Source organism: Anabas testudineus, chromosome 17 (genome assembly GCF_900324465.2).
Source record: "Anabas testudineus chromosome 17, fAnaTes1.2, whole genome shotgun sequence".
Lineage (NCBI taxonomy): Eukaryota > Metazoa > Chordata > Actinopteri > Anabantiformes > Anabantidae > Anabas > Anabas testudineus.
The window spans coordinates 5,758,316-5,777,582 of NC_046626.1; the positions used below are offsets into that span (position 1 = coordinate 5,758,316).

Consider the following 19,267-nt stretch of genomic DNA (forward strand, 5'->3'; position numbering starts at 1 on the left):
CCTCTGTTACCAGCTACTTTTCTTTTCCTTTTCCGGCCCATTCTGTGCATGTTGCTCAGTACAACAGTGGTTTCTTTCTTTTTCAGGACAATTCTGGATTATTATATTGTTGATACCTGATGTTTGTGCAGTGCCTCTGATTCTCGTCTCACATTCACAATGGCTTGCTTTTGCCTCATAGAAAGCGCTCTGGTCTTCATGTTGATGTACTGTAGCCTCTTTATCAACAAATACAATCTTCACTGGTAAAAACCCAAGGTTAAAACCAAGAGAAGTGATTTATAGACACATGTTCCAAACTTTTGCTCCCTTAAAATCTGGGTGATCTGACACAAAAGGTACAATATCCTGTGTTGTTCAATATATCTACATGTAAATATCAGGAAATAAAAAGAGAAATTCTCAACTTTATCCTCGTTTTCTTAAATCCAAATGTCTTTAGTTTACAGCAAACACAGATGAATTGGCCTTGCTGGTCCATTACTCTTACAGTGGGCTGTATATGCCCTTTGGTTGAATGAAAGTGCTTTTTTTGTAAGTGATAATGAAGAGATAGAGATGGCAATAATAACATTGAAGGATACACAAAGCTGCTGTTGTTACTAAATACGTACCACTTCTAAAATATTCTGTAATGTCAATCTAACAATTTGCATTTTTTGTCAAACATAGCACAAATTTAACTGTTGATTACAAAGGAGGTCTTTGTAATAATCCCTGAATTATGTGCCTGATTTTGATCATTGTCCACACACACATCTCTGAATCTCTTAAGGCCATTTAATATAATCGGATGGATGTGGATTGGAAATGCATGAATGCATTTGTAATTAACTTTGTAAAGAGCTTTGAGGCTGTGTAATGTATGTAAAGCTAATTTTTACTTATTTTTTTGTAATGTATTTATATTAAAAGACTATTTCTGTGACTCATGACAGCCATAACAAAATATGATTAAATTATAGAAATATACTATGTTCATTTTTATATAAAAGAATTTCCTTGAAAACCTGATTTTCTGTATTGCATTTAACTAGTAATAAAACTTGTTTCAATATTGTGGGTTTTCAAATTAAAATAATGGTTTGGATCCTGCTTCCCATTATTCAGAAAATTGAGCAAGACATTTTTAATCTTATCATTAATCTATATTTAGGCTTTAAATGTATAGATGTCACTTTGTATATAATATACATTACTAAACAAAAATTGCGGCTAAATTCAAGTCTCTCCATTTTCACATGAACCAGTTAGCTGATTTGACCTCATTACGAGGCAGGACGCTGTTAAATCTCTCTCTCTCTCTCACTTTCTCTCTCTCTCTCTGAGTCCATGCATATAAAAAAAAACAGGACAGATGTGCACAAACCTCTGCATCTCCATGGCAGTCTGTCCTTGTAAGTGTATTGCCCTTTAAAGCTTGAATTTGTTTGTAATGCTTCACAAATGCAGTGCACTCACATAAAACCCTTCAACAGTGATGCCTAAATGATCTGTACTGCATGATGATTTCATCCTGTCAGTAAAGTATGTTGCAGACACACATTTACACACAGAAATATGAGTCAGTCGTGCTGATCCTTAATTGATCATGATAAGCTTGCAAACTAGTTGTATAGCAAAAATGTTTTGTTATGTTTAGATTTTAGTGCTGAATTCAAGTTAATGGTTGCACACTCCCACATTTTCAGTTTGGAAAAAAATCATCAAGGGTGCCAATTTGGATTTAGCCCCAAAGAGATTTCCTCTCTCTGGTTGTCGGGGTGGTCAAATCCAACTCTGACCAGCTGGGATAGAGGGATAATCTGTGTGTAAAAAAAAAAAATCACTTGTTTTAATTACACACTCACAGACACACTAATGCACGCACACAATCTCTCTCTCACACAGAAACACACACACATACAGTGGACATGTGGACATACATGCATTAACACAACTGCCACACACTATACTTTTGCCATCCATCCTCATAATAGACAGCTGCTTACTTTGAATTTAATTTGCGTTCGTGCGTGAAATGCCAGAAAAAAATGTGACTTGACTAAATGTGACTTGGTAATTGATCTGATTTTTAAGCGTTTGGACATGTGGTGGAGATTAAAGCTTCATCAGAGAGAGAAAACATTTTTAAAAAGATTAAAAAGGCACTATGTCTAATTACAAAATGCACCAGCACACAGTAAAACACAACAGTGTAAATGTAATTCATCACAGATTGTCTACATATAATGTCAACATGCTAAATGCTAATGAAAAAAGACCTCTGATGAATTGCATGTACTATGAGTAATATTTAAAGATGATGAGATGTTCATTGTAGGAAATGACAAATGCCCCTTTTTTGGCAGTATTTGTGGAAGCAGTTTGTATTTAAGATTACTTCCAAGAAAAGAAGAAAAATACAGGTAATAATATAAGTCACAAGGGAGTCTGCATGTTAAATTATACTATGCACAGTTGCTCAGTTGTTTTCTATGATCTGAAACATATTTGCAGAAGTGCTGTCAACAGCCTGCCAAACAGTGCATGGATATTTCCTTGTAATTATAATTGCATATTTATGTAAATTATTTCAGTTTGACTGGAATGTCACAGTATTGTTATAATTTTATAAGACAAATATTTGCCATACTGGCTAGAGCATTGTGAAGCAGATTCATTTCAAGTCCCTAAAAACTTCAGCTAACTTGCACTGAAAGTTATGAGACTACTTGCTCATTAAAGACCGTCAAAACTTTATATTATATAAGCAATGTGAAGCATATGTTTGTGTGAGGGGGACTATAAAAAATACAAAGGGTGTGACCTTGATAATCTCAGTGTATATATGATCCTGCTTACAATATGCTTCACCGTGCAGCAAATCACATAGAATCTGCTTGTTATGTATTTTAATTATATGATCAATTTCTTATTTATAAATAATAATTTATTTTTATTTTCATTTACTTCAACTTCAAAACAAAAGTTACACTAAACTTACGTTTCAGTTTTGGTTATATGATTACATGTATACTATCTGGCCCTGGGCTGCTGGTTGGAAAACTAAAAATTATGGTTGGCCTGAGTCAAAGAATGGACCATCCACAAACAGAAGAGAAAAGAACAGCCTCTTTAGGTAGAGCAGGGCTTTTTTGTCCATCACCATCCACTCAAAGAATTTACTTAGTCATGGTGGCTAACATTGCCCAGATGGCCTGATGAGGCATCATCTAATTACTTCTCCCATGGTTCCTCTGTTTCTTATAAATCTTATAAAGCCTACTGAGCCACCACAATTATAAATCCTTCACTGCCACCAAGAGGGGATTCATGCATCTACACATCAATCTGAAGAAGTACTAGATGTAGTACTTCAGGGCATATATGACCCTAGCACGGTGGAGTATTAGGACCATAATGAAGGTTTTTTAGTCTCATGTTTAGACTAAAGTAGAAATTAAGAGAATAAAGTCGAAATGTTGAATGAAAATTTCAGCATTAATGCATTGTGTCTGCAAAATGCCTTATGCAGATAAACTAGTGACATTGTACTTCTGAAGTGGTTTTAGTAACAAGGGTAGTATTTGTCTTTTAGATTATAGGTGTGGTAATAAGAATTTACTGCACTTTATATTGCACCAATAATCATTTAGAAAGAGAAATCACACAAACTTGGAAGAGGTTGCTGCAGTCATGCAGCTAAGTTAAAAGATGTAGAATGATCGTCGTCTGACCTTCTTGGACAGATCTCTTTTGAAAAAGAGGATCTAAATTGATCAACATGGTTAAATAATTTTTTTTTTTGCGAAATGAGCGTCAGCAGCTGGAGCAGGAGCTGGAAGAGGTGTGTGAGAAGCTGACAATGGCTTATCAGGATATCTGCAGACTCACCAATGAGCTGGATGCTGCCAAAAGGGAGGACATGGAGCAGGATCTGCAGAAGGCCCAGAACCTGTTCTCCTTAACAGAGAGAGAGATACAGAGATACAGAGAGGGAACAGTATGGACCTGGAAAGACAGAACACCTTGCTGGAACAGGAGAAATCCAAGCTGGATTTGGAGGGGGGTGTTGGGGATATGTCTGACACTTTGTCTGTCTTGTCGGCTCAAGAAGAGGATCGCATTTCTGAGCTTGAGATGCAGCATAATGTTGAGCCCACCTGGCATCAAGAGCAACCCTCTTTCACAGAGGATGCTCAGACCCAGAACCTCATTAGTCTGCAGACCAAGCCAAGCGAAGAAGTGCTGTTGGGCTTGCAGACTCAGCTCATTGAAGCCCAGGCAGTCATTGAGTGACAGGACTCATTGCTGAGTTATTGGGCAGAGGAGGGTAAACAGATGGAGCTGAGCCTGCAGAGGACCCAGGGCCTGTTCACAACATTAGAGAGAGAGCTTGGCGATGAAAGAGAGAAGAGCGCAGAATTTGAAAAACAAAATATCCTGCATTCTGAGCAAAATCTCGAGCTTTGTGCATTGCTGAACCAGGTCCAGACCAGACTGGTCCAGGTGGAGGAGAGTTTCCAGGCAGCTGAATGTGAATGTCACCAGCAGAAAATCAAGGAACTACAACAGGAAATGGAACGCAACTCCACAAACAGTGCCACCACATTTAATGTGGAGGACGTTCAGGCTGGTGAGAGTGTCCACTTGAAAAGGATGATTGGGGAGCTGCAGCAGCATGTGCACCTCCTGGAGCTGAAGGAGGTCTCTCTGACCAGGACAAATGAAGAGCTTAGTCTCCGTGCCCATCAGCTGGAAACCTGTGTGGCCACCCTTGAGGTTGAGCTTAGCTATGCCAGAAAAGAGGCAAGAGACAGCCAAGACTCTAGCTGCAGACTGCAGGAGGAGTTGGGTGACAGTCAGCTGGAGTGTGGGAGAATGCAGGGGGAGCTGCAGGATGCTCTATTCAACTTAACACAAATGCAAGGAAGTTCATTGAAAAGCAGAGTCAGCACGAGACCATTCTGCACCAGGCCAACCAGACTTTTCTCCAGGAGACACCAGAGAGAGACCAAACCATCCAGAAACTGAAGACTGACCTGAAGCTGGCCTCAATTCGCTCACAGAAGGGTAAAGATATGATCCACACAGTGATGGAGACAAACGAGAAGCTTTGGGAGGAGAAGAAGGAACTGTTGCACAAGGTAAGTGAAGCAGAGGAAATGGGCAGCAAGGGCAACACAAAGTGAACTTCTTAGAAGCAGAAAACAGACAACTATAAGACTGGACACTGGAGCTCTCCAATCAAGTTAATTGTTTACAGCATCAACTGAGAAACACCCAGTGCTTCTGCACCATGCAGAGTGCCAAGAACATGCCCACTTCTGATGATATTCCACATACATCTACACAAAGTCTGACATCAAGTTACCACAACTCACTGGACATCCTGGATGCAATCTGTCATGTGGAGGTTGGCAAGTGTATGGTAGTGGATGGCACTCAACCATCTGTCTCCACATACCAGCGTTCAGAGCAGGGAAACCTGAATCTCCCTTTCTCACCCATTCCTCAAAATGCCAAAATAGCTGTCAATAATAACAATCATAACGATAACATCACATCATAACCACCCAACCGGCCAAGGCAGATGGCCGCCCCCCTGAAGCCTGGTTCTGCTGGAGGTTTCTTTCTTTAAAGGGAGTTTTTCCTCCCCATCATTGCCTAATGCTTGCTCAGGGGGGATTTGTTGGGTTTTCTGAACTGTGATGTCTTTGTATCACACTTCAGATATTCAGCACTTTTCTAATTTGGTAATTTAATTTGCAATTGATCACTTCTTCCACATTAAAATTACTCTGAAAAGTTGAAATGTGCCATGAAGATGACACACTTGAACTTATCAGACAACGTTTCTTTCTAATTCAGCAATTTAATTGGCTATAAATAATAAAAAGTTCATTAATAAACTGACAATTCTGAGTGAAATATTGTACGTTTTACTCCACTGCAGTTATTTGACAGCTTTACTTGCTAGTTACTTTGACAAACATGACAAGATTATCATTAAATGTTGCAATATAATGCACACATAACTTCATTATGTTGTATAATTATAGACTAACTACATTTGAGTAAGATCATAAAGTTGTTCAAACTTCACCAACTGCTTTTATTCCACACAAGTCTCAACAGTAACAGAGATCTTTGACCTTGTTTGTTATTTGTCACTAGAAATCTTTCTTTGCCACACATTTCACCTCTCAACAAATCTGCACTGGACTTCAAATTCAATACAGTTTAAAATATTTGGTAGAGCATGCATGGATGGATTAGGGCACAGATTCAGGGACCAGAGAGGTCAGGGGGCATCAGGACAGATGATATGGACAGAAGTGTAATTTAATGATGTGAACAGAACATGCCTTCAAATGCTGCAGAAATGTAACAAATTGATTAAGAAACTCCTTATTCATAGAGGCAGACTACAGCTTGGGATACAGCATATTGTATCCTCTCTGCATTATGCACAAGTGCAACCATCCTTAAATCTGTCAGGTTAGTATAATATATATTACAGCAACCTGCTTGTAGCTGACGATAGGTGGCGGTAAAGCAACGTGATAAAGTTATGTTAACCTAAATGCGAAACACGAAGAAGTAGCATCGGGAAGTGGTCTTCAGTGGTGTTTCCATGCATTTGACACCGAGGAGCAGTGAGATTTATTGTTTCTGTAACCGCATGAGGAGAATCTTTGAATCAGAAAATATTCCTCAGTTTCGCCCTAACTATCATAAGTCTTCGGAGGAATGAAATGGGTAACGTTTTTATATTTTGCCGGGGTCATGTCGGTTTGTTTTGATTCTGTTAGCTTGCCGACTACCGTTGACTTTTTGATTTCTATATGAATTATTTGTCAAGATGGGAACAGTCCTAATCATCCTTGGATATGTTCATATCTAGATATAACGCCAGAAGAGAAGTCATTTCATTTTTTGTTGTATTTCTTTTATTTTTGCCTAACAAGGAACAGAGAAATGAAGTGTGCCACTCCTGTAACACTGAATACTTCACTATTACATCTTATGCCCTGTAGACTTTAATAAGTATGGAAATTATGAGTAAAACCCGATGCTAACAGAAGACAAAGAAGTAAAAATTTTAACCTAAATGATTCTTTTTGGGCAGCTCAATGTGCTTGAATAAATTGACATTATTTTCCTCTTTAACTTTTATTACCTGAAGATAAAATCATTACCATTACTCATTACACGAGAGAACTAGCAAAAGTGCCTACTATACACATAAAAGTGCTGTTATCACACTGGATGTACTTTATATGGCTTCTGCCTGTTACATTATATGTGTGCTTGTGGCCTGTCCTCTGCTAGGAGTGTTTTCAGTAAAATGTCCTGCAAAATAATGAAACTGTACATTAATATTATAGATGCTTTGTACCTTTAGTGTTACAGCTCATTTTGGATGACTAGATCAGTACTGTGTTCTTTAGAAAGACTAATAATGCTACAGTCACCTTCTCCTCTTGCAGAGGGTGTCCTGCCCTTGTCCTCGCTAAGGCTCCTGGTTCCACCTCTGCGGGTGATGTCTGCTGTGATGTGGAAGGTGGTTCATCAGAGGAACATTGCACATTATGGCAAAGTGGAGGAGTTTGTGTCCTTGGTAGCTGAAGCCATCCCTGGCATCTTTGCTAATAAACAGATGAGACTGCTCACTCTGGGTTTAAGAGCAAAGGTAAGAGATACTGGTGCATCATCTATCAACACACAGTTGACACTGCCAAGTTTTTCAAATTCAAAATTACATTTCTGTAATCTGTAATACAACTGTTTAGTAACACAATTTAAGTATTATAGTGGTAAATTATTTACCTGAAATATTTATCTTACCTCTCAGTTTTGCACCTGCATTTTACAGCGTAGGCCATAATATCAGATGTAGTTTTAACCTTTAAAAGAAACTGCCTATTCACAACTTTGCCATCTCCACCATTCTACCAAAAAAGTTACTTTATAATTATCAACCAATTCTTAACTTTCCAATTAAAAATAAGGTTCTTACAGTTTCTCCATGACATTTTCAGATGACTTTACAGATGTTGTGTTCTGAAGAGTCAGAGCATCTGAGAACAAACTTGGACAGCCTCTTGCCGTGCACCTCAAAACAGGTGTGGGACCCTTTCATTCATGAACATTGAATGAGAATCCATATGTTGTAAAAAAAAAAATGTTTTACATGGGTATTTTTTACTTCACAGGTTGAGCTAGAAAATGAAGCACTTGAATCCAACTTTATCAGGCTTGTTCAGAGACTTCTGGAGGATCCAACCGGGAGGGAGCACTTCCTCAAGGTGTGCTACTGCTTTTGCCTCATTGTTAAATTGCCTTTTTGCTTCATGAGACTTAACATTCATACAGTTGAATAAACCTTCTTGACAGAACGTGTTTCCTGTGGAGTATGGTCCGGACTTCGATGCAGCACTGGAGACTCTGGTCTGTGAGTTCTTTACCCGGCTGGAAGAGCTGGTGCTTATTCCAAACTTTAAACAGGTACAGAATCTATCATTTCTGCTGGAGAAATTGCATTTTGCAATATGTTTTCTAGAGATTATTTTTATTTGGATCTAGATTAAAATACTCGTTGTGTTTGTTTGATTCAGACTGCAGTGTTGATCAGTGATGCGCCCTGTGTACTAGAAGAGTACATGCAGTGTGTAACCAAAACAGATGACTTCAAAATATTGCTCAGAAGCGAGGTGCACTGTGATAAAATGGCCAAGATGGACTCCACTGGTAAGTTTCTCTCCCTAGGATGTTAGCTAGGTTTTTATGTGCATATTAGTGCTGAACAATCAGACAGTTAAAATTAGTGAGTGATTTATTAGGTAAGTATGTGTTTTCTGGTTCCACTTTGTCAAATATGAAGATTTTATGTTTTTCTCTTACTTGACACATCATCGTAAACTGAATACATATGGGCCTGACAAGTGATCAACCAGAACAACAGTTGTTTCAACAGTGTGTTAACATGCACGTAAGTAACCTGGTCATAGCCACTCACTCGAGTAAGCTGATTTTATTTTATTTTTTTTACTGTTTTGTGAACAGGAAACCTGGTTATCGTATACTGGGTAGGGAATTAGAGAAATCACAGAATGATATATGTCATTTTATTGGATTAGTATTGATGCATTAATGAGTCAACATTACTAAACTGAAACTGGAGTTAGGTACAAAGCCAGTACAATCCATAATTATACATCGTAATGTACTACTTGATTATACCTGCAGCGGCAAAGAAATGAATAACTAAACTTGTCAGTGGCAAGAAAAAGTATGTGAAGCTTTTGATTGGTTTTCTGCATTAATTTGTCATAAAACAGGATCTGATCTTCATATAAATCAAGAGTATTAACAAATATGATGGTGCCTAAAAATAATATCACAAAAATGTACTGAGAATATCCATAAAAACCTCATAGTGCTAGAAAAAGGATGTATGAAATTCCAAAGGGTTCCCATACTTTTTCTTGCCACTGTAAATGCAGTATACAGTATTACCCTCTGAAACAAAGGAAGCGAAAGTAACAGGAAATGGAACAATTGCACTTAAGCAGTAATTATTAGAATACTGCATGTATGTTCTACCACTGCATGGAGTGATTTGTCCTGAACTGAAGCAGAAAGTGACCAGAAATGAAGTTTAAATCAATTGATTTCGATGGCTGAACATTAGAGCACAATTACAATTCTTACAGTTCATACTGTGAAAGAAGAGAAGAGATTTGTTTGTCTGTCTGTCTCTCACTGTGCTGTCTGTCAGGTCAGCTAAGGCACACACACACACACACACACACACACTACTACTACTCTTATTTTGTGTTCATTTTAACAGTAACCAGGTTATTACAGTTCATTTAAGTGCTCTCCTTTATTTACCACCGCAACCAATTTCTGTGATTAACTTGGTTAACTTTTGAGTGCATGTAAACATTTTCTCTATTATATGACATTTATATGTTGTCAAATTTAATCACATCATAATAGATTAATAGAAAATTATTAATTAATCATCAATGATTATTGATTGCAGACATGTTTAGATGTAGTCATTTGGCAGATGCTTTTATCCAAAGCAACTTACAAGTGAGGTACAAGTTACAAGGCAAAGGCAGGGTAAGAGTAAGGAGGTCTTGCCTAAGGACCCCCACTGGAGGTAGGCCAGAGCCAGAGGTTTTGAGGTCCAGTCTACCGCAGGGGGAGCAGCGATCTTAACACTATACTATCCAGCCACTACATGTTACAGGCACTTTAACAATTGATCTTTAAATGTAACCCACTTAAACAGCCAAGTTGTAAATCAGCTGTTCTCTTGCTTTCTCCAACAGTGTCCTCTTCCTCAGAGCAGCAGCTGTTTTCATCATTATCTCACCTTCCTTTGCTGAGAGAGATCAACAACCAGGGTGCTGAATGTGAAACACAAACATTGGAAAACCAAATAGAATCTGGAGAGATATCTCCTCACGAGGCCAGAGATTCAAGATGGCTGTGTAAGGAGGACACAAACGTTTTGGAAACCAGCAAAGCAGATCAGACATCGGGAGGGAAATGCACTGACAGCACTCCTGATGTAGAAATTGTGGAGGGAGACGATGACCGATCTTCAGCCACCTCCCAAGCTCCCCTTTCGTCTGCTGAGAGTTCTTTACTGTCCAGCCCTAGGATTGCCCCCCCTCGGCAGAGAGTAGCCCATAAATGTACTCAGTGTGGGAAGTGCTTCATTTACCGTTATGAACTCCTGGAGCATCAGAGACTGCACACTGGAGAAAACCCATACAAGTGTTCTCAGTGTGGAAAAGCCTTCAGAAGGACATCTGACATGTCCACTCACAGACGAACCCAATGCACAAACGCAGCTTATATTTGCATCAAATGTGGGAATAGCTTTCAGTCTATGCAGGAAAAATTCAGACACCGGTGTGTTCATAGTGTCCAAAAGTTTGACTGTTCTCAGTGTGGAAAAAGCTTTAAGAAAATGTACTTGTTGGGTAAACATGAGCTGACTCACACCCAGAACCGCATCTTCACTTGCAGACAGTGTGGGGAGGTGTTCTCTAGCATGAGTGAGCTGAGAACCCATCAGAAGATTCACCCTCCGGAGCTGTCCAATCAGTGCATGCAGTGTGGGAAATTCTTCAGCTCGGCCGCCTGTCTTGCGGCCCACGAGCTGCGACACAGGCAGCAGAAAACGCAGATTTGCGTTCACTGCGGCAAAGCTTTTAAGAACAAACACGACCTGAATCTCCACATGCGCAGCCACACGGGCGAGAGGCCTTTTCAGTGCACATACTGTGGGAAACGTTTCTCTGTGTCAGGAAATCTGAACATACACGTAAGAATCCACACAGGAGAGAAACCATACCTGTGCTCTGACTGCGGCAAGGCTTTTGTTTCAGCCGGCGAGCTGCAGATACACAGACGCACCCACACGGGGGAAAAACCTTACAAATGCACTGTATGTGGGAGAGGATTCACAATGGCGAGTAAAGTGACTCTTCATATGCGTGTGCACACTGGTGAGCGCCCTTATGTCTGCTCTGAATGCGGGAAAGGTTTTTCACGTGGCAGCGAACTGAAAAAACATACAATGAACCACACAGGGGTTCGGCCCTATGCTTGTCAGCAGTGTGCAAAGACTTACACATGCCTAAATCACCTGAAGAGACATTTAAAAACACACAGTGTGGTCCAGACTTCATCTAGCTGATGCCTTATCCTGTTTTGTTAGACCTGTTCTAATGTAACCTCTTTTAAGGTTAATTCTTTAAGTGTGGCTTTTGGACCTAATAAGTGTATTGCTTTTGTACTAGTCCTAAAACATATGTTATGAGTCTTTAAGGAATAATTCTCCATCTGTATTAATTAGTGCCTAATTCTACTGTTGGGTAACAATTTCTTACTCGAGTTTACAACATTGTTTAAGTGTCTGTTTAAGTTTTCTAAATATTGAATAAATCCTTACTACATTATGGAAGCTGCCTATTTGTTCTTGACAACCTGCTTTTTCTACTTAAATGTGTGAAGTTTTGCACAGTATCAGTGTTTAAAGCTTGTGAAAGAAGTGTACTCAAACAAACAACCCAAAAGTATAAAAATAAATTTAAAAACAATTCTAGAAATGATGTTGTATTTATTATCGTTTCAACTAGTCTTGTTTTTAAATGTTTAAATTAGTATTATTTCAATTATGAAAAGCTAACGAAAATACAACACATAGAACGCGACAGTCCGGAGAGGCGGTGCACCTTATTTCGGCTGCCCCGTACAACATAACGAACGCACCTCGTCCAAACCTACACTAGCTGGGCCAACGCTCCCAGCTACTGAACAACGTGTTTCAGGAAGAAGTTGGTACCTGAAGCCCGTATGCGGCTAGCTTGACCGCTAATAGAAACTATGATACATATCCCATTGTAATGATTTTTTCATCAATCGCTATTAAATAATTCCACAATGAACGACATGGGTATGTATTAGCTTGTGAAGCTTGTTGTAAGTTTTGCTTGTTAATGCGGCTAGCCGAGTAGCTAAAGTGTACGATAATTCGCGGCTCGACAGGCCTCGACTAATCCCTGGAACAAGAATTGTTTTGCTCTATAATATGCCGGTTTTACTAGGCTACACCAGCGGCCTAGTGGCTAGTCTCGTCACTAGCGATGCTATTGGGTATAAACACTAACAATATTCCGTGTTTTTGCGTTATTCTTTTCAGCGATAGAGGAAGGTTTTTATTGGGTCTTTTGTAAGTGACGGTAAGCAGCACTTAACGTTAGCTTAATGTGAGGAAAAGTGCTAACCGTCAGTTGTTTGCTAACAGTTAATTTCCTCACTCTGCCCCCTTTACTATTTCGCAGGGTAGAAACACTGACTGTGTTTTATCATTGTGGATTATCTCCAATATTAGAGGATAAAAAGGTGAATAGAGCGGTTCGGGTTAGTTTAATGCACCCAAGTCCGGGGCTTTAGATAACGGAACACTGACATGCTGCGTTTCACAATGTAACTAGTATAGTACTAGAGCATTAAAGGCATAGATTGAGTAATAATAACACCGGTAGAAAGAGACACTGTATTGATAAGGTTCTGTATTTTAAGTACACAGTCTGTTTCATTAACAAACAAGTTGCAGCTTTTAAAAAAACCTAGCATTCTTGAATGAATATTATTTTCATTTATAAAATTTAGCCTAGTCTTCCCTACAACTCCAAAACCTTTCTGTGCTGTCAAAGCTCTACATATTAAACGTTAAGTCAACTCCGGGCAAATGTGACACTATTTACAGTTGACAAGGTTCTCGCATCGTTTTTGAGATTGTCTGATTTTCTCTTTAAAGAGTTCAGTGTCCCTCTCTCCTCACTGGCACTCCTGGTACCCCCACTACGACTGATGTCAGCAGTGATGTGGGAAGTGGTACGGCAGCGGAACATAAAGCACTATGGGAAACTGGAGGAGTTTGTGTCCATGGTAACAGATGCAGTTCCTGAACTGATGAGTAAAAGAGAGGGGAGACTGCTGTCACTAGGACTAAGAGCAAGGGTAAGTGATGGCAAATGTTGATGTGCATAAAAAGAGGTAACTTAGAATAAGACTTTTTAGCAGTGTGTGATGAAACACAAATATTAAAAATATTATTCATTTTCCTATAGACAACTCTTGAACTATTGCGTTCAGAACACCCTGAAGATCTAAAGGCTGTTGAGACGCACCTTAACCGAATCCGATCTTCTTGCATTGAGGAGGTGAGTGTGCTTATTGATTAGTTGACTAATTAAATAATCAATTAGTAGAATGGTCTTCTGCAACTAATTTAAAAGCAGATTTACTGAATGAATGGACTAAAAGTTAAACAAAAATAATACTAGTAAATATCTAGTAAAAATGTTTTAAAACTTTGAGGATTTTTTGTCATACGTTAGAGTAATGGACTTGATCTTTTAACGTTTGGTCAGACAAAATTAAGACCTTCTAAAATGTGGAAATATTTTTGACAATGAATTTAGTAACTAATCATTAGATGCAGAGTTACTTGAGTGTTTTATATTTTATTGTGCTAAAGACTGTGCTTATTTTCAGACAAATGATCCTGTAATTGAAGCACCAGAGGCAAACTTCATGAAGCTGGTGCAAGGCCTCATTGAAGACACTGATGGCAGAGAACATTTCCTCAAGGTAAATTTAAGATTAAACTCAATGTCTTTGGTGCAGTCACACACATTTTGTCAAAATTCTAACGTTAGAAATCTGTTAATTTTGTAGTTTTAGTAAAATAAAATGTAGATTGTTTTCTGTGTGATAACGCTGCAGATGTGAAGTTATCCTTTTTTCATTTTATTTAACAGAATGTGTTTCCTGTCGAGTATGGTCCCGACTTTGACACAGCACTGGAGACTTTAGTTTGTGAATTCTTTACCAGACTGGAGGAGCTGCTGCCAATACCAGATTTTAAACAGGTGCGGAAAGAATTGCTTAAAAAAATGAAAATGAAGTAATTGAATATGAGCGCATTCAGCATAAAATTCAAAAATGCTCTTGTTTTTCCTAGACTGCCTCCTGGATCAGTGCTGCCCCATCTGTCCTAGAGGAGTATATGCAGTGTGTTTCAAATGGAGATGACCTAAAATTTCTTCTTCAAAGCAAACAATGTCATGGAAAGCTGGCAAAGAGTAGCATTGGTGTGTACACATTTTTCATTGATAACAACTAAGGTAGAGTGCATCCAGAAAGTATTCACAGCGCTTAACTTTAACATTTGGTCATGTTACAGCCTCATTAAAAAATGGACTAAATTCTTTATTTTCTTCAAAATTCTACAAACAATACCCCATAATGACAGCTTGAAAGAAGTTTGTTTGAATCCTTAGCAAATTTATTCAAAATGCCATTTTCAGGTCTCTCCAGAGATGTTCAGTTAGGTTTCAGTCTTGGGCTCATTTCAAATAAACTTCTTTCACGTTGTCGTTATAGTGTATTTTCTGTAGAATTATGAGGAAAATAATGTATTTAATCCATTTTGGAATATGAATGTAACATAATAGTTTCTGGATGCACTGTATTATTTGATGATAGAGGAGTGTGTTATATTTATAATTTTTTTCTGCTTGCAGCTCCCTTTCAGTCAGATGATCTTCTCATTCCTTCTCTATCTCTCCCTCCATCGCTGGAGGTGGCCATTGCTTCCCACCCGAGTGCCTGTGATGATGAAAACAATGAGGTTCCCCAGATTGTGATGTTTGATGAGGAGCTGTCCACAAACCCCTCCACTTCAACTGACTTTCCTGAATCCCCAAAAAGGACTGATATGCCATCATCTCCTCGCCAGAGACAGCAGTCAGGAATGCATAAATGCCCCGAGTGTGACAAATGCTTCAAGCATCACTCTGTCCTTATCGAACACCAGAGAGTGCACAGCGGGCTGCAGCCGTACAACTGCTCTGAGTGTGGAAGGGCTTTCAGAACAGCCACCCTGCTTGCTGGTCACAGGCTCCGGAAATGCAAAAATGCTGCATATCTGTGTATTAAATGTGGGAACAGTTTTCCAACATCACTGGACAAATTCAGGCACCACTGCCCAAAGCGTGGCCGTAACTATGACTGTGGACACTGCGGAAAAAGTTTCCAAAAGTCTAGCAGCTTAAAGGAACACCTGCTAACTCATGTTCAAAGCCGACTTTTCAAGTGCAGCCACTGTGGTGTTGGTTTTTCAGGCATTGGTGACCTGAAGTATCATCAACAGATAGACCATGACAAGCCTTATCAGTGTAAGAAATGTGGAAAGAGCTTTATCTCCTCCAAGTGTCTGACCAAACATCAACAGCGACACGAAGAGGTTGGGGAAATGGAGGCCGCCAAATTAATGAGTGGAGGTAAACATAGGAAAAGTGGGGCAGTTCATCGGACTTCCTCAGCAGCCCTGTCCTCTAGGAAGGCTTCTGTCAAAGCTGTCTACTCACGGGGCCGAGTCACCCATAATTGTCCGCTGTGTGGAAGGAGCTTTAAGTATCGTTTTGAGTTTCTCGAACACCAGAGGTTCCACACTGCAGTAAAGCCTTACAAATGCTCCCAGTGTGGCAAAGCCTTCCGCACAGAGGCTCACCTGTCTGGCCACAGGAAGAGAAAGTGTAAAAATGCTGCCCACATCTGCACCAAGTGTGGGTGTCAGTTCAGGTCCTTACATGAGCGAGTCCGACATCAGTGTGGGCAGCTGCTGACAAAATACGAGTGTTCCCATTGTGGAAAGACCTTTAAGATGGCCCACCTGCTGAGGAACCATCAGATGAGTGAACATCAGCTTCCTTACAGCCCCAACCATCGCTTCAGATGCAGGTACTGTGATGAGACTTTCCCTGGGATCAGCGAGCTGAAGTACCACCAGAGAGTTGACCACGAGAAACCCTATCAGTGTCAGGAATGTGGCAAGTGTTTCCTGTCTGAGAAGTGTCTGTCCAATCACGAGCTGCGCCACAATGACGACAGACCGGAAAGCTGTAACATCTGTAGCCGCGGCTTCAGAAACCGCTACGATTTAAAGCAGCACATGCGCACTCACACAGGAGAGCGACCTTACCAGTGCACTCACTGTTCACAGTGTTTCTCCACCGCAGGAGGACTGAGAAGTCACACCAGGGTCCACACAGGTGAGAAGCCACACATTTGCCCAGATTGTGGAAAGGCTTTCTCCCAAATGGGTGCAATGCGCACCCACAGGCTCACCCACACAGGAGAGAGGCCATTCAAGTGCACAGTGTGTGGCAAAGGTTTTACAATGGCACACAAGGTAACAGTTCACATGCGTGTGCATACTGGAGAGCGGCCGTATGTGTGTTCTCAGTGTGGAAAAGCCTTCTCAGATGGAAGTGTGCTTAAACAGCACATGCTGAACCACTCAGGAGTGAGACCGTACCACTGCCAGATCTGTCCCAAGACCTACACCTGTCTGAACCACCTGAGGAGGCACCTGAAAAGCCACTCTAACATGAACTAAGTCCCAAAATTGGATGACTGACATTCATAACATACACATTTACTTAGCCACAGAATGGCTACAAAGATCGCAATGGACCAAATAAACCCAGCAATACATGAAGGAATATTGAATAATGCTGTCTGGTCACTGATGGAATTTAGTTTATGTAAAATAAATGTAGTCACAACATCCATTAGTCAAGGACTATGACAATCAACACAAACAGATGTTTTTTTTTTTTTCCTTTTCATTCCTCATCAGGCTTTTTTTTTTTTTTTTTTTTTTTTTTTTTTTTAAACATCAGTTTCTTATGCATGAATACATTCAGATGTTAAAGTGAATATGTTGAGAACGATGCTGGGGAAACTATATTTTTGGAAAATACTTAAATGTAATTAAAGCGAACATTTCGTCTCTGTAAAAATGCTGAAACACAATTGTGAAGGTGCAGAGTTAAAAAAAAACAGATTAATTTTAACATCACTTTATTCCTCTGGCCCTTTTATATCTTCACTGTGGTTTTCAAGGTTTGTGAATTACATATTAAATTGCCTTTGGTTTCTCCTTGTGCATGTTGATTTAGTTTATTTATTTAAGTAAGGGCAATTTATCCCTCTGGGTAAATATCTGAAGGTTTCAGTAGAGGGCAGTAGGTGAATCGTTATCCATTTTCTATTCAGCTTGATGCACTGTCAGTTACTGCTGGCCCTTTGTGACTGTAGGAATGGAGGATACCTTAATTGTTTTTTGTACTAAATTACTGTTTGCTTAAGTTTGGTGATGTTCTTTGCTGCAGGGCACGTAAAGGAGGAAAGTAGAGAAAAACACATCACACAATAGATGTTTACGGACACCAGAGGCTGATGAAGTGAGGACCGCAGCAGAGGTTAATGTGGGACATTTCCTCTCATTAGCTATTTGTTGTGGTTTGGAATCACAGCATTCCTGCATTTCCTCATGTTTTGACTGGCATCTTTAATTGTATCTCAAGGATCATAAACTGTGACAAACAGAATTCCCTGCTTTCTTCTATTTGCGCTGTGCTCCTTGAGCATACTTTGAATCAGACCACCACTGTCCAACAGCACCTTTTTTTGCTAACGTGGACCTCAGGCATACTCTGGAGTTCTGATGTAACAGGCACATTTGGATTAATCACTTCCATCTGCTCTTTTTTTTTCCATCCACTGACTTTTATTATTTTGCTGGAAAAGCGAAATATACCCACAGCTTCTCCCTTGTTCCATGCTTGTGTTTCATCTCATCTGAGGTCACTTGTGCAAAGTAACTTTTGAATCATGTTCACTAAAAAAGTCTGAAATTCGCAGGAAAGTTAAAAACCCCAGAGATGAATGTTGTGGTGTGCTAAATGTTGCAAGACGTTTAAAACCACAAGCTGTAATGACCTCCACACTGGATGTACTCAGCAGTTTTTCCTTTTTTCTTTCATACTCAAATATTCTAATCTTCTTCCACTGAAAATTATGATCCGGTGGGAACTGGGTGCTGTATCCTGTTTGTCATCAGGTTGTGCCCAAGAAGTTGTTCAGAACCTCTCTGCTTTCAGAAGCATGCATGTTTATTTCTCTACATGAAGCTTATCTTGTTGAGGACATATAGTTAGTCCCAGAATTATTTGGACAATGACAGTTTTTTTTTTTTTTTTTTTATGATTTTGTCTTTATTTGCCATTACAATGGGAATATGGCAACATATATAGACGCAATGCAAGTGTAGACCTTCAGCTTTACCATTTAGGAATTACAGCCATTTTAAGCCTCCATTTTCCAGTTTTTCTTACTTAATGCATGTGAAAATCCTTGGTAATTAATGACCACCTGAAGTCCAGAGCCCATGGACATCACCAAATTCAGAGGTTCCTCTGAGGCTGCTTTGCTAGGCCTTCATTTCAGCCACCTTTAGTCGCTGCTCGTTTGTGGGTCTGTCTGCATCCAGTCTTGTCTTCAGTAACTGAAAAGCAGCTCTACTGAGTTGAAATATATTGACGATGGACGAAGAACATTCAATTTCTGTGCCTTCATTAAGACTCGAGTTGCTTTTGCAGTATGTTTAAGGTCAATCTCCATCTGCGATGTAATGCGCTGTCCAATCAGCTGGTAGCATTTGGCTAAACGTGAGCAGAGAGTAACCCTCAGAATTCCTCTTGGTTTCATCAGTTCAAAGAATCTGTATCCTCAACATTGGAGGCTTTTTAGGTGTTTCCTGGGAAAGTCCAATCTGGCTTCCCTGTTCTTGAATGTTATCAGTGGTTTGCACCTTGTATTTACATTCATGATACAT

General features: G+C 39.6%; 2 protein-coding genes and 1 pseudogene across 3 annotated transcripts; all 3 read left to right on the forward strand.

Moving 5' to 3' along the window:
• Positions 1–4,323: 4,323 nt before the first annotated feature.
• On the forward strand, positions 4,324–5,554 carry LOC113171976 (annotated as a pseudogene).
• Positions 5,555–6,598: 1,044 nt separating this feature from the next.
• On the forward strand, positions 6,599–11,972 carry LOC113171292 (zinc finger protein ZFMSA12A-like). The gene is made up of 7 exons (XM_026373577.1): positions 6,599–6,744; positions 7,476–7,678; positions 8,028–8,111; positions 8,202–8,294; positions 8,383–8,493; positions 8,604–8,736; positions 10,332–11,972. The coding sequence occupies exons 1-7, from the start codon at positions 6,741–6,743 to the stop codon at positions 11,708–11,710; spliced, it is 2,007 nt and encodes a 668-aa protein (XP_026229362.1). The 5' UTR covers positions 6,599–6,740; the 3' UTR covers positions 11,711–11,972.
• Positions 11,973–12,309: 337 nt separating this feature from the next.
• On the forward strand, positions 12,310–17,528 carry LOC113172439 (zinc finger protein 271-like). Of its 2 annotated transcripts, none has more exons than XM_026375406.1 (7): positions 12,310–12,469; positions 13,337–13,539; positions 13,650–13,742; positions 14,077–14,172; positions 14,343–14,453; positions 14,546–14,675; positions 15,108–17,528. In XM_026375406.1, exons 1-7 carry the CDS (start codon positions 12,457–12,459, stop codon positions 16,982–16,984), a joined length of 2,523 nt encoding a protein of 840 aa, XP_026231191.1. In that variant the 5' UTR covers positions 12,310–12,456; the 3' UTR covers positions 16,985–17,528. The 2 variants fall into 2 exon arrangements, with proteins under 2 accessions (XP_026231191.1, XP_026231192.1); XM_026375407.1 differs by lacking the exon at positions 12,310–12,469 and adding an exon at positions 12,617–12,669.
• Positions 17,529–19,267: the final 1,739 nt, after the last annotated feature.